This window comes from Artemia sp. Qi Xiang Cuo, chromosome 21, assembly GCF_049724085.1.
Source record: "Artemia sp. Qi Xiang Cuo chromosome 21, ASM4972408v1, whole genome shotgun sequence".
NCBI lineage: Eukaryota > Metazoa > Arthropoda > Branchiopoda > Anostraca > Artemiidae > Artemia > Artemia sp. Qi Xiang Cuo.
In genome coordinates, this window is record NC_142814.1 from 1381909 (window position 1) to 1398310 (window position 16402).

General features: G+C 34.6%; 1 protein-coding gene across 2 annotated transcripts in view; it reads right to left on the reverse strand.

Annotated features, from left to right (window-relative positions):
• Nucleotides 1–16402, reverse strand: part of LOC148939132 (protein kinase C-binding protein NELL1-like) — a 145361-nt gene that overhangs the window by 102898 nt on the left and 26061 nt on the right. For both annotated transcript variants that reach the window (XM_089106604.1, XM_089106603.1), the window contains exons 3-4: nt 9517–9667; nt 5616–5892 (exon numbers count right to left, since the gene is read on the reverse strand). In XM_089106604.1, the coding sequence (XP_088962730.1) occupies nt 5616–5892; nt 9517–9667 (428 nt within the window). The remainder of the gene's footprint in view (nt 1–5615; nt 5893–9516; nt 9668–16402) is intronic.

A 16402-nucleotide genomic window follows, 5' to 3' on the forward strand; every position in this document is an offset into this window, starting at 1 on the left:
AATTCGAACCAAATTTTAACAAAATTTTCATCTATTAACAAAATTTTGCCAACTGCTTATAAAACTAAAATTTCAAAAATTACCAAATGATTATAACCGTTAGATTATTATTTATTTGAAATTTTGCGCCCTTAAAATTTCTGAACCCAGAGCAATTGCCCCCTTTGTCCCCCCTAAAGCCGCCTCTACGCTGCTACTGCTACAACGATTGCCACTATCACTGTAACTACTATTCCTGATATTATTACTACCGCTACCACCACCACCGCTATTGCTACTAATTCTGCTACTAATACCACTACCACTGCCAGTACAGCCCCTACTATTGCTGCTACTTCAGCTACCATTACCAGTACTACTGCAACTGATAGTCCTCCTAATACTACTAAGACAACTAATAGTACTTCTGTGACTACCGCTATAACTACTACTGCTACTGCTTACTATCTTTTCTTCTACTACTACTAGTAGTAGCAGTAGTACTACTACTACTGTTACTACTACTTCTATTACTGCTACTGCTACTTCTGCTGCTACTACCACTGCTGCTGCTGCTACTACTACTAATACTACTACTGCTACTACTACTACTACTGCTATAATTACTACTACTACTAATAATACAACCAATACAGCTACTGGTACTTCTACTAATATTTACAGCCCACTGCAACAAAGCCACCTGAGGCAAACACCGCTTCAAAACTCAAAAATTTTGATTCTTTTCGTGAAGTACCTATTTCTTTTAAAAATTGTTTTCATGTCTTTTTCCCAGCTCATTCAATTAATTCTTGATTTTCTGTTGGTCTATAACAGAATACCATGCATCTGTACTTTTGGCTAAATAACATCTTCCAAGTGCGTTCTAAGACCGCATGCGCTATATATGACATGTGATGAAAAAAAAACATAATTAAGAAAAACAAGAGAACTGGGGTGATTTTCAGCCATTTGAAAAAAAATGCGAAAAGACAAGCAGATATTTCGACAATGACCTTCGTCAAGTCGTCCTCAATGCTCAAACACAGAAAAAAAAAAAACTATATTCGGCTTGCCAACATATCTGTTTGGCCCGGTCTCTTCCCTTTTTCAACTGATTGAAAATCACTCTGGTTCTCTAGGTTTTCTTAATTTTTTTTTTCTGTTTTCGTTTTTTACCAAACATCATCTTTCAACAGACTTAACCATCTTAACCACTCTTTACTCATTGACAAAGAAACTGGGATTGAAGGGTATTTTTCGTACAGCTGATTGTTTGATACACGATGAGTCATATCAGCACCTCAACCTATCCTAGGCTATTCTAAGGCTATCCTCCAGAAAACTTCTAGCATAATTGCCTCAGAGTTTCGAAGCTGTTTAGAACCACTGTAGACTGTAGCGTCTTCTTTTTCCAAATATGACACACATTTGATACCGCGCGTACTAATCCTGGGAATATACGTCAGAACCTTAGTTTAGTTGCTAGAGGTTGGACAAAAAAACAGGTTTTTCCATAGGCTTCTCGTAATGTGTACATCGAAATCGCGCGTGCGCGAAGGTGGAGTATGAATCTTGTGTGGTTTAAATTTGTCACTTCTTTTAATGGAGAGTATATCCTTTTTCGATACTGTATATTCTGTCTACTGTGTTTAGAACAAATCCTACTTGACTCTAAAGACTCACATACTTAAAGCTTTGGTAAGAGCTTTAGTGAACCCATTTGCCACGCTCACTTAAGAAATATCTTGTTTTTTATTAATTTTGATCACTTAAATGATAAGCCCCATGAAAAAAGTCGATACGACTCATGGACGCCAAAGGCGGAGAATGGCATTTCTGTGAGGATTATTAAATATCATTAGTAATCTATTACCCGTCTTAAAATAATACTGGAAAATTAAAAAAGAAGAACTAAATATGATTCAGAACACAATAAGATCACAGATATAAGTTTGAAATGCAAATTAGCAAGATTCTTTGAAGTCACACTTGTCCAGAAATGATTACTGCTGCAACTGTTAACTATCAACAACTCATTACAGTATTAAGGCAAACAGAGCAGTGCCAAATCTTCCTCCTCCCCAATCTGTTACCACCCCCCCCATGATGCTCCAGTCTCCTTTGAATTATTCCTTGTGAACTCTTCCCACATCACTTGGGGATGACCTGCTTGCTGTTTGTATGGGTAATATAACTATATTTATAATTATAATAATGATTAAACATTATATTAAATTGATAGTGTATATATATACATATTTAAATAATCATTTATAAATATACCATATAAACATATAATCGTCATAGAATATATAAGCTAATAATATTCTCAGTGCTTCAAGGTGTTTAATTTCAAGACCACCCTCGGTAAGATTAAGAATAATACTTTGCGGCTTCATGATGCTGGTACCCTCTCCCTCTAGATAATCGCGTAATCTATCCTGGTCAGATACATTGGTGAGGGTCAATAGCTGTTAAAGGTTTTCTTTAAGGACACCCTTCAAGTGCCAAAAGATGCTTGCAATTTATTTGACCTAGAAATAGTTAATAATAGAAGTTGATTATTTATAATTAATTATTATGCTATGTTAAATTTTTCATTGATTATATCATTATATTAGTTATATTATTATTTTATTTTTTTAATTATTATACTACAGTACATAGTATTTGTAATAATCATAGAAATTAATCATTGAAAAGAGGTTCTCTAATCCTGCTCCTAACTCTGATCCTAATCCTATTAAACAAAAAAAAGTTTTACAACTGAAAGTAAGAGGCAGCCTTAAAACTTAAAACAACAAAAAACTTATTCCGAATAAGGAGGCTTGCCCCCTCCACAATCCCTCGCTCTTCACACTAAAGTTTTTTTTAGTGCTCTGAAATTATTATTCCAATGAAACGACTCTTGTGTTTCAGGAGTCACTCTTAAAGAATTGGGACAAAAAGTCAAACTTTAGCGTAAAGAGCGAGGTAACGTAAAAGCGTAAAGATTGAGGAGAAGGGAGAACCCCCTCATATCATGGCTGAAGCGGCAGCTGAAACCTAGTAAAGAGCGAACCACAGCCCATAGTAATCAAAAGTTGAAAAAAGTTGAAAGTCTTCATTTCAAGTGATACTAAAGCATTTTTCTTACAATTTAAGACTGTATATTACCCATTATTGGTATTATAGCCGGTGAAAGCAAATGCTGCTTGATAAATCGATCCAATATTTCTGTATGCTGTTTAATTCCTTCGCAACAATTAAAAAATATTTATTTTTATGTTTATTTTTTTAGAATAATTGTAATCGTTTACTGAAAATTAATAATGTTACAACTATTGCGAGACTAAGAAAAGCTTGGCAGAATTGTGTAGTGTTTTCAGAATTAATACTCAAGTTTGACTCTTAAACCAGTAACCCTGTTTTTTAAATTTGACTTTTGTGTTTTCAGTAAAGCGCCAGTTTTGTATAATTATAAAAGTATGGGGAAACATAATTAGTTGGTTTATTTGTACTAGTTATATTAATATATATTAAATAGGCTGTAAAGTAACAATCTTTGTCCGTTTTAAGTTTCAACTTCGCTCTTTACTTCCCTCGGAAAAACTTCGTTTTTTTAGATTAATCTTTGTTCGTTTTTTGATTAAAATTTAATGTATAAACAATGTTTCCATGATCTTTTTTTATTTATACGGAATAATGTATGTTCGTTTTAAGTTTTAATGGCACTCCTAAGTTTCAGTTGAAAACTTATTTTAATGTAGTTTCTAATTATCACCGATCTTGGGGAGCTAAGACACCTATAGAAAATACTGAAAACAACAGTGACAGCTACGACAAAATTTCAGTCTATAACATGAAGTTCATCATCCATATTTCACAAAACAATACATGTTTTTTAGGAACGTTTGTTTTTTGATGTTTTTCGAACGTTTTTTTTTAGGAACGTTTGTTTTTCCCTCTTTCTAATTGCGTAATATATCCCGGTCAAAGAATTTTGTGAAGGCCAATAACTATTAAAAGTTTTCTTTAAGAAAACCTTCCAAGTGCTGAAAACTTTTAAGTCATTTAAGTCATTCTATAGGTATTTTATGGTAGACATTTGACTCAGTATAATTTAAAGGTTCAATAATTGTCCCTTTGGGGATGGCAAGACCCCCCCATGTCCCTGGGGATTGGAATGGAAGTTGCAGAGTCCCTATGCAACAAGGACAGTTTTGCTGTTATATCTGGGAATTCAATCTCAGCATAATTTTTATATCCTTGCATCATAGCGGCAATAAATCTCAAATACAGAAAATAAGCGGAGTGGAGAGCTTGAATATCTTTTTTGAGGAAAACTTGGAACAAGCGAGACAAAAATAGTACCGAATAGCCTCAGTAGGTCGAATATGGTTGCACTAGCGGTTTAAGATAATATATACTCCTGTTAGCAGCAATTTTTGAATGCCCGATCCGGAGCAGCGTCGGACACTACGAAAATGTAATGACTGTAGATTATTTGTTATTGAAATTCCCAGCCATTACATAGATTCAGTTTAGAGAAAGTTTGAAACTTGAGTGGTGATCTAGATAATCTGGTGATTTAGAAGAAGCATTAAAGTTAGAGAGAGGAACTCACGTTAATTAATATTCAGAGTCCAATAGTAGAGAAAGGAAAGCTAACAAAACCAAAAAGCCCTTTCCAGCTGTGACTTATTACGAAAAAGACACATGCGCAAACTACTGCTTTCTAAGTAAACTGCGTAGTGCTTTTGACCGTTTCTTTACCTAACAGCAGAAATTTTTATTTTTAAAACAGATTAATTTAACTCTTGAAATGTATTATCTTTCGTTAAAAAATCGAAACACAAATTTTTTTAGACGAACAGCCAAACGCTGTAGAGTCACAAATGTCCATTTTCTCAAGCATTTAAGGAAAGTACAACTTTTATCCCATATTGAGCATAAATCTTTTTGTAATGATAATTGACGTCACTTCCACTGATGTGACCAAAACACAAATTTAAGGCTTTGCTTTTTATTTATACTATAAAAAAGTTTTTATAGTACAAACTGTACTCATCAAGTCCTCCTCAAACAGGGCTCATCAAGTTCTTGTCAAACCGGACAGACCAAGTTCTGGTCAAACAGGGCTCATCAAGTTCTCGTCGAACAGGGCTCATAAAACAGTACCCATCAAATTTTTCAAAAAAAAAGTATTCGGCAAACATTCCAACATGACTAGGGAAATTGCCTAAAGTAAAGAGCTAACATTAAAAAAAAACAGCTTTGAAAACATGCCATTGGCGCCAATACACGGAAATTAGGGGAAGGGGCTAAATTGTGCTTTTCAAAATCTTGGAGGGTGATTTTTTCATTTCCTCAATGAAAATACCGAAAAAATGTTTTCCAATGAAAATACCCAAAAAGGCTATTTTCAAAATTGTGGGAGAGGGGGACGAAACATTTTTGGGGAGAATTGAAACAAAACTTTCACTGTAGAATATTAATCTTCGGACAATTCAAGGTGTTAATTCGTTTGTACAGGTTCAGTTTTCAGTCAAGTAAATTCTAAAGACAGTTTTATTTGTACCGTAACAGTTTTGTTTACACTAGTCTACATTTTTTTTTTAAATTGGCTTCACAAATTTAGAAGAAAAGTTCACCTGAAATAGAAAGTGATCATCTCCTCTTTGTCCAATCCATAGTGATGCGTTTTTCTGAAGAAAAAGAGAATCCTTATCGAGAGTCCGAATGATCCTCTGATATATTTGCTGACAGTCTACAAATACAGTCACTTCTGAGTCACTAACGGTCAAGGCCAAACGATGCCATCTCCCGTCACTTAACCGATATGGAAACGATTCTACAAACACATGCCCATTATGGAGGTAATGTAGCCGTAGTTCATCCTTTCGGCCACTTGACTGAAGCTCAAAATACCTGAAAAAGTCATAAATAGCTACTATTATTCAAAATTGAAATCAGTGGCGCAGACAAAGCGGGTTCTAGGGTCGGGCCCCCTACCCCACACATAAATATCCCTCAATTATAGGTTTTGTGATGTAATGGTGGCTTAAATAACTTTCTTTTAGTCTCCCCCCCACCGAAAGGAAACAGTAAAAATAGAACCCTAGTGACACTCTTAACTGAAAAAATGGAAATTTACAATGAGGAAAAGCATTATGCGTACTGCTACGTACTGATACGCATTATAAGTACTCTGTATGAAATCATACGGAGGGGCATGAAGATGGTTTTCCAAAGGGAATATTCTCGGTTAGGGGCTGCAGGATATTATTCACGAATAATGAGTTATTCTTTCTCGCAACACTCCTTGAAATCATATCATATTCGCCTCTTACTCTTTATTTACAGGATTTTGCAATTTTGGCTACTTACACTATATTAAAGCAATAGAAAAGAAATACATCCGTATGATCAACTGAACATTTGACTGCATAGAGAACGTCACGTTTCAAGGATGAATCTATCAATGATGCATGATAATGGTAAATGATTAAAGACGTGTATCAATGATCGTTATTTTTCAATGAGAGACTCGAGAGTCAATGGGGTTAAAGCAAATTTTTCCTGCTATATTCTGCCGAAAAAGCCGTTCGATTATCTACATTCTAGGCTATTATATACATTCTAGGCTTTCATAATTAAAATTCGTAAGATATTACTTTAATTAGTTTAGATTAGTCTACTTTTGCTAAATCATATTTTTTTACTCTTTTTTTCTTTATTTGGCAATAAATATAAACCTATTTTTGATCAATTTTTCTTTTCTTGGCCAAAAATCCTTTGGTAAAGAATTATTTGTTCTTTACCAAAAAATAAATGTGTTAATTTTACTCTTATTCTTACCAAAATCTTAGGGGGGAGAAGAGGGGGCGGACAAGAGATTTTACCGACTGGCTGTTCATTTTTACCGACTGTTTTTGTCAAAATTTCGCATAATGTTCGTTTCGAATACAATAGGTAAAATCACTGCACGAGTCGGTAAAACTGCTGCATTTACCAACTGAGATTCAGATTTCGGTACATATCATGTCACTATTTTAATGCTGTTTATTTAACCAAATGGAAAACTGTGGCACCATCTATAAAATCACGACAAGAGTAGGTAAAACTGCTGCGTTTACCGACCAAGTTTGAAATTTCTGTAGATGACATTTCAGTATTTTCGTGGTCTTTATTAAACCGAAGAAAGAATTTTACCGACTTCTATTGTTTTTAACGAGTGACCAAAAACACTGGGGGGCGTCCTCCCCCCCCCCCCATACGGGACGGTCCTGATTACAGGAATAATTTCAATTTGCAAAAATATTGTATTCCTGACCCTTAAGATGTAGTGGATTCAATAGAGTGCGATACGTTTAAGAGAAGTTTAAACCGTTTATTTCATGTTCTGCCATATGATATTATTTAACAGTGTTGTTCGGATTAATTTTGTAGTATCTATTTTCCTTGTTTAAAAGTTGATTTTTCTTTATATTTATTTTCTTTACTCCGATTATTTTTTGTATGTTGTAGGCGGGCGAAAATAAACTTATCTTAGATTAAACAGCAAGAAAAAAGAGGCAAGTTACTTACTATTAAATGAATTAAGAAACCACAATTAATTCTAAAGAACCGGACATTGAATCCAGAAAAAGATAGGGGCGGATCCAGAATTTTAGTAGGGGGGGGGGCGAAAAATAGGTTGATCCGAAAAGTATTTTTAGGGGGGGCGCAAAATAGGTTGGGGCCAGTCATCCTGTGCTTTCGCAAACCCTTCCTGTTTTCCTTTTACCTTTCCTGTTTCCCAAATTTCTTCAGGTACCAATTTAGAGCTGGGTCGACTCTGGCTCAGCTTAGAGAGTCATGCCACTGACCCCCGTTCCAAACCAAAGGACCCCCTCGATCTCCTGTCCTCATGGTTTAAGGATTTCAAATATAGCGTGCTAACCACTCAGCTAGGACGTTTAGGTAAGGAATCGATTGTAAAGTCAATTCTTCAGTACCCGGGTAGGGCCTCTCTGAAGTCGCGGTAGCAGGTTGCTAATTTTGATCCCAACGAAATTTAAAGTTATCTACGCTCAGAAAATTCATTAAAGCAGTAAATACGGCATGATGCTACTACATCATAAAATATACAGTAGAACAATCTTATTTTCTCTAGAGAAATATTTGGGATATCTTCAGGCAGGGTAGTACTTCTCCTTGACTCCACCCTCGCGTGCCAATCCGATTCTTCCTGCCGAAATCCAAGCACCAGTCAAAATTGCTGTGAGGAATTAAAGAGGAATTGCTAAGTCCCATTTTTAATAACAAAATTACATTACTGTAAGTATATTTATACTGAGGATCAGAGTTGCAAGCGCTTTGAAATAAACTGTACCAGTTTTCCGACAAGAATTGTACCACAAGAGGTTAATTTGTACCATCTGAACAGGAGGTTAAAAATTTGTCGTAACAAGAACAATTTCTTATAAACTAAAACTTGAACAGATGACCGAGTGAGAAAGAAGCGAGTAAAACCAAAATGTACAGGAAAAAATTTTCAAATATGCTATAGTGTACCAGCACCGGTAAATTGTACCAAAAACAGTAGGACAATTGTACCACTGGCGATGCTGCTGTGGATGCTACCAGTTCAGAATATGCGCAACTGGCACGATTATTGCATGCCAAATCCAGTGCTAAGGAAGATCAACAATGTAATTGTAGATGGCATGATACATTTCAATTTATACGGGGCATCAGTTGGATCATTTCTTGTCAAAAGCATTAGGCTGGGAAAAAGACGTCAGTAATTTAGATGAAAAAACTGGGTTTTTTATATACTCCCTCCATCCTCCTCCAAAGAGGATACTCCCCTCCAAGTAATCAGACATTTATTGATGCTAAAAGCAATTCACGGTAGGAACATGTATAAGAGTATACTATCATGTCGTCTCCTAAATTTTCATCGTTTTCCCAAGATTCCGGGAACAGCAACCCACAATTCTGACTATTAGATACATTTAGCATCCGATATTAGTATGATACTCAGGGTTGTCACCATGGTCAGTTCCTAAAATGCTAAAATTGCCCAAATTTGCGTACTACACAACGATTTTCGGTGCTACAGTCAAAAAATTGCGCTTGTCGCGGCGCAAGCCACGACGGTTTAAGTGTACTTGGATTAGTTTTAAGGTTAAATATTTCGTCTCGTTATTTCAAACTTAGTGCCAATCTTTCCAAATGAACGTGGCAAAAAGGCGGTGAAGGTTATATCAACTTTGCGCCAATCTTTCAAAAACAAATACGAGAAAAAGGCAATCCGCACTTTTTGTTAATTCCTCTGCTTTTTTCAGAATATTCATTATTTCATCAAAGACAAAAAAATATTGTAGCACGAAAGTATTACTTTTTGGGCATTAAATGTAGCTCGAAGTACAGTGCTACTCATCATGAAATAGTGCTAAAATAGTGCCACCTGTAGCTTTCGTGCTACAGGTGACAGCCCTGATGATATTACCCATGTTTTAAGCCAAAGGAACGCACAATTCGAATGTGAAAAAAAAATCAGCTAACCTGCTAAAATCTTCTGAATATGATATGAGAACTCCAGCATTCAGCTCTTGCTGCTTAACATGAGCAAGAAATGTGAAATCTGATGAAGTCCTGAGAATATCTAGAACTCTATGAGTCTCACTGTCAGGAACTCTAAGCTTTCTCCTCTCGCCTAGAATAAAAAAAAAAAAATAATTTCTTTCTTTTAAAAGACCAGAAACACATAAAAAGTATAAAGTATTGTAACATTCGAAAAGTATATTACACCAAAACACTCTTTTCCATCATTGGTCCCCTCCTTGGAAAATTTTTGCAGGTTGGTCCCTCTTAACCATGGATTAATCTTTACAGGCACTTGTGGGCAAATGCACGCCGTTTTCTCCCCTCCTCTCTAAGAAGACCCTATACTTACAAGAAGCTCAGAAATTCTATGATGCTCCGAAACAAAATAAAATTTATTTCCCATAAAACTTTTTTTTTAACTTTTCCCATAAAGCTATTTCTAACAAAAAAAAAAAACGTTTTCCTAGCTCCTTTACCTCAATTTCCTGTTGAAAATTTTCCCATACTCCTCCTTCTTAGACAAATTTACGAGGGCACATGCTGCCCAACTAGCCCCAATATTTATATTTCTATAAGTACATTTTACAAAATATTAAATAAATCAGATATTTCAGACATTTTATTATATGAATGTGTTTGTCCCTTAGTTGTTTGAAATAAGCATATATTTGCACTAGCCCCCATGACCTTAGAGAGTCTACACATATTACCAAGCTAAAGCTGTATCTTTTTTTTCTCGGCCACGTTTATGGTCCAGACGGGCGTAGTGCTTGTATTGTTACCATTGAACATGCCACATCAGGTTTCTGCGCCAGCTATGCCAAACTCCCTACACTGATGTATAGTTATAGCACAGTTTATAAATAATAGACAGTATGATCGTTCCCTATCTCACCCATTATAAAAAACCCGGACCGATATGCGAGTGCTCCGGAGAACGTAAAAACATAAGCGACATTAGATGTTTTCACGGGTAGACAAGTAAGATTTCTCTTGAACGCGAAACTTGGCTTCAACGTTGGAACACTAAATTTTAAAGATACTAATTTTAAATTAATATATTTTAATACATATATGAAAATCGGTAATTAGAAGCGCAATGTTATTATCTGATGTTTTTAGGAATTACAAGTAGGTTTCGAAGTCTCGAGTTGGTTTCAAAAGCATTTTGAGAAAGTTTCTGCCAAAATACGTGTTCCAGGTTGGACCGCTGACACATACTAACATTAGTAACCCGCTAATGAAAGAGTATGTGGGAGGAGCTGTTTGTACGCACCGAGAATGAAGAACCAGAAATCGTCTGCGGTGAACTTACTGTTAATTATCTTTATACAGTGAGTTATAGTAAGCGTGTACTTGATCGTGCCCTAGCTCTGCCTCACGCGCTGTATATTTCAGCACTTTGGGATTCACTGGCAAACTGAGTAGTTAAAGGTTTTGTCGTTATCTGAAGTTTTAATTAAGATTCCCGCTGCATTATAGGAATAGTTTTATTTTGCAAAAATATTGTGTTCCTGACCCTTTAGATGTAGCGTATTCATTAGGGTGCGATGTATTTAAGAAAAGTTTAAACCTTTTGCTTCATTCTCTGCCATTTAATATTATTTACGAGTGCTGTTTGTTTCATTTTGTATTATCTATTTTTCTTGTTTAGAAGTCGATTTTTATTTATATTTTTTTTCTTTACTCCGCTTCTTTTTTGCATTTTATAAGCGGGCAGAAATAAATTTATCATAGGAAATAGTATACTAACAGAGGGGCCATCTAACGCATTTTTCTGCATTAAGATATTGAATTTATTTCGATGGATATTTATCTCCTTAAGTTCTGTAGTTCTGTCCCTTTAAGTCCCTAAAGATTAAACCCGAAAATACTTTTTCAAACGAAAGAGATATTTGGATGAATGTAAATATTTAAATATTTGGATATATTATAAATATTATATAATTTGGATATATTTAAATGTTAAAGTGACATTTACGTATATATACATTTAATCTTTACCCGTAATATAATTAAATATAATAGTATTTATTTTATATAATATAATATACATTAAATAATATAATAATATGTATTTAAGTGTTACTGTATTCAGAACTATATGGGAAGACGAATCTAAGGTTAAACCGCACAAATTTAAAGATCTTTTTTTTCAAATTTAAGACACATTTTTCCAAATTCTTTAAAACTATATAAATCAGCATTCAGCATACTTGTGAGGGTCGAAACACTTTCCAGAGCCTATATTTGTGTTCAAGATCTGTTTTTGAAAGCTAACTTTTCTGTATTTATAATTTTGTTGAAGTTCATCAATGGTCAATGTCCTTTCGAGGGGAAGAGTTTGGAGGTAAATCATTAAAAACAACTTCCCAGTGCATAATTTTGGCTCTGGATCCATTCCGAAAATAATCATTCGCATTAATATAAAGTAGAAACGATAAAAAAAAATTTTTTAAGGCCAAACGAAAATATAAGAAAAAAAAACACCAAGAAATTTTTTTTTCAAAAGGACAACCGCCTATTCTCTTCAGCACGAACCAAATTATCTTAATTATTTACCTAACTCAACTATCCTTTAATACATTAAAAAGTCCCTCTTCTGGGGGAGGGGGGTGGCTTTCAACCTTGCCACATAGTTCAGCTATCACATATCAGCAACTATCAAAAAAGTTCGTTTCTGTCGGTTAATTTACTTATTTTATTTATTCACTTACTTCACTTCACTTCGAAAAATGCGGTTCAATACCGCTCTCTAGGGCTATAATGAAAGAAAGGTTGAGGTGGTTAGGGCACGTTGTGCGGATGAAGGATTACAGATTGCCGAAGATTGTTCTTTTCAGCCAACCATCTAGGGCTAAACGGAAAGCAGGTCGCCCCCGTCTGGGGTGGGAGGACGTCATAAAGACAGATTTAAAGGAAATGGGAACTTCGTGGGCGGGTGTAAAAAGGGAGGCTTTGAATAAATTGGGGTGGAGGAGGATCGTGCGCAGCTGTGTTGGCTTCAGTCGGCTGGGTACTGCGGTGAGTTGTTAGTAGTAGTAGTAGTAGTACTTACTTCACTTGTTTATTTTATTTATTTTATTATTTTACTACTATATATATGATTATTTTATTTACTTATTTTACAATGCTTATCTATCGGTTAATTTACTTATTGATTTACTTATTTAAATACAGTTTGTTTGCTTGTTTTGTTGTCAACTTTTATCCTTTTCGGATTTCCCTCCAGAACAGTCATAAACTAGAAAACAAAAGACTCAGCCAAAGTCTATACAAGTATCATCTATATAGAAAATCGATTCTAAACTTTAAAGACCATCTTTAATATTAAGATGGAGCATGTCATGTTCAACTGTAAAAGAAATAAGAGTTTTATGATACTTTGAAAAATAATCAATACTGTTTTGATATAAAAGGACTTATAAAAATAAATATATCTAACAATACTTTTTTAAATAAGAAAAAAAGAGCGAAATTACTTAGAAAAATCCTGAACTAAAAAAAAAAAAATAAATAAAATAACGGAAAATGCAAAATAACTTCAGAATAAACCTAAAACGCGATAAGTTACCGCAAAAAGAACCTAACAAATGTTCAGCTTTACAGTTGAAAATAATCAAATGTGATTTTTTTTTTTACCAAGGAAAAAAATTGTAATCCACACCAAACACGGCCATCCACAAAAAAAAATTCAATTTCACCTATGGAGAGATTCTAAGCCTATAGTTAATATTACAAGGTACCTCATTACAAAAGATTGAGAAAAGGCACCTCGAGAGTGCGTAAGACATGGATCAAACTAATTTTAAAATACAATTTGAAAATCAAAAATGAAAAAAAGAGCATTGAATGTCCCTACAGACGTTACAGCAAATCTTACCCCAGCAGCACATGGTAGTAGAAAAGACAAAACCAGGCAAATTCCCAATGGTTTTATTTAGGACGATGGATGGGCCATAATTTACTCTTTGTTTTGAACTTAGGCACCTATGATGGGCGAAATTAGTCTATAATCTATGAGCTGAGAATACTATAGTGTTTGAAAGACCTATACCGTCGCATTCCACTAGGTTTGGCGTCATAAGGGTCATAAGGTGTCATAGGGGCCGTAATAATGTTTTTTAATGTGCAACAACGTTGGTATAATAAGAGTCTTCATTGGTGTTATAAGGGTCATAAGGTGTAATGAGGGCCGTAATAATGTGTATTAATGTGTAACAAGGTTGGTGTAATAAGAGTCTTCATTGGTGTTATAAGGGTCATAAGGTGTAATGAGGGCCTTAATAATGTGTATTAATGTGTAACAAGATTGGTGTATTAAGAGTCTTCATTGGTGTTATAAGGGGCATAAGGTGTAACGAGGGCCGTAATAATGTTTATTAATGTGTAACAAGGTTGGTGTATTAAGAGTCTTCAGTGGTGTTATAAGGGTCATAAGGTGTAACGTGGGCCGTAATAATGTGTATTAATGTGTAACAAGATTGGTGTAATAAGAGTCTTCAGTGGTGTTATAAGGGTCATAAGGTGTAATGAGGGCCGTAATAATGTGTATTAATGTGTAACAAGGTTGGTGTAATAAGAGTCTTCATTGGTGTTATAAGGGTCATAAGGTGTAATGAGGGCCTTAATAATGTGTATTAATGTGTAACAAGGTTGAAGTAATAAGAGTCTTCATTGGTGTTATAAGGGTCATAAGGTGTAATGAGGGCCGTAATAATGTGTATTAATGTGTAACAAGGTTGGTGTAATAAGAGTCTTCATTGGTGTTATAAGGGTCATAAGGTGTAATGTGGGCCGTAATAATGTGTATTAATGTGTAACAAGATTGGTGTAATAAGAGTCTTCATTGGTGTTATAAGGGTCATAAGGTGTAATGAGGGCCGTAATAATGTGTATTAATGTGTAACAAGATAGGTGTAATAAGAATCTTCATTGGTGTAATAAGGACCATAAGAATTACACTAAATTGATTGGAAAACTTTTAAGAAAGCTATTAGCACCGTACACAGTGGTGCATCTGGCGATTTCATTCAGAAAGTTGGAAATTTCTAAGTAACTTAGCGCCAATATCCACTCTTGGAAGTAAGCCATATTTTTTGATTACATCTTAGGAAGACTATACACAAATACCGGAGAGAAGGTTTTTACCTTAGAATGATTAGGAGAAAACACGCCTCCCTCAACTTTATTACTCTCTTTATTAGTAGATATAGAGATATAAAATTGTTACAGAAGGAGAAGAGATATACAATATAGAAGAGAAATATTGAGTATGGATATATAGAGTATAGAAGAAGAAATTAAATGAAAAAAAGAAAATACAGATAACAATTAATATATTAAAGAAATAATAAAAGATGTAGAAGTACATACTGAAGAGTTCGCGCCTTCCCCTCCTTCCAAACCAATAGCTATTCTGAGTAGGAATGCATATTTGAAAAGAGATTTTTTTTTTTGAAGTATCAGATATTAGAGTTTAGTGTCAAAAAGTTGAAAGCGGTTTTAGTTCGATTTGCACGTGCAAATCGTGTCTAACAAAAATTTAATTGCTCAAACATATGGAACGCTAATCTGCAACACCAATGATTCGTGCAAAAGTGAAATCGATTAACAGAAACTAAGTGAAAGAGTGGGAAAACAAACATCGCACTAGTAAAATAATTACTTCAATAAGGCTCTCATTATGTTTTAACTTTTCCATCCCGATAATGTCTACCGTGGGTCTTAACCTAATTTGGGGATATAAAATTTACGATAAGTTCAGTTTTATGATAAGTTAAGTTTTAGCATTTTCGACCTGATATCTTAAAATAGGTATCCTTTTCCCAGACTACACTGTCTTTCTGTGATGAACAACTAAAATGTTCAAAAAACTTTAAAGTTAAGTTTTACCATTTTCAACCTGATACCTTAAACTAGGTATCCTTTTCCCAGACCAAACTGCCTTTCTATGATGAACAACTAAAACTTTCAAATGGGGATAAGTCCATTTATTTAGATAGTGAAAATAGGTACAAAAGTCTAGATATTTTGATCACATATACCCCCATCTTCGTCAGTAGCAATAGTGAATACAGTAACAGTACTGCTACTGATGACAATCGCTGCATATGTGATCAAAGTGTCTAGACTTTTGCACCTGATTTCAATGTCTAAATAAATGGACTTATCCCCATTTGAAAGTTTAATTGTTATTCAGTTTTACTATTTACACCTTCCTATAATTATAACGTTGATGTTTCCGAAAAATAGACTGAAAGCCATATTTCTGCTGTAAAACCAAACGGAGGAAAAACAACATAATAAAAAGGCTCTCGAAGCGATAAACGTCGAAAGGGCGTATACAAAAAAGGCTGTTCTTTTGGAAAACTAGATTATGTATATGGCTTTTCCCTCTTGTGACCTTATATTAAAAAAGTCAAATCAAGTTCACATCTCATCCTTTCTCTTTTAATAAATCGACCATTTTCCTTGAAAGGTCAAGCATTCCTTTCGTTTCCTTGAAGGTAGGTCATTTCTAAACCTTGTATATTCGCTTCTCATGACCTTGAATCCAATCCCTATTGTTATAGCAGATTCATTTTGATTTGTGCATGATCGTTTCCTCTTTTAAGCAATCCACCATGTTCCTTTAAAAGGTAAAATATTCCCTTCGCTTCTTTGCAGCTAGGCCATGTTGAAACCCAATGCATTTACTCCTCATCTATACATGATGAGGAGCAACTTTGAGGAGCAATCAATTTCGTTTTTTTTTTTACTTTTTGCCTCCCCTGGAATTAATGTTTCTATATTGGGTATGGATGTTTGTTAGAACAATATTTCAGCTGTTTCAATTATAGTA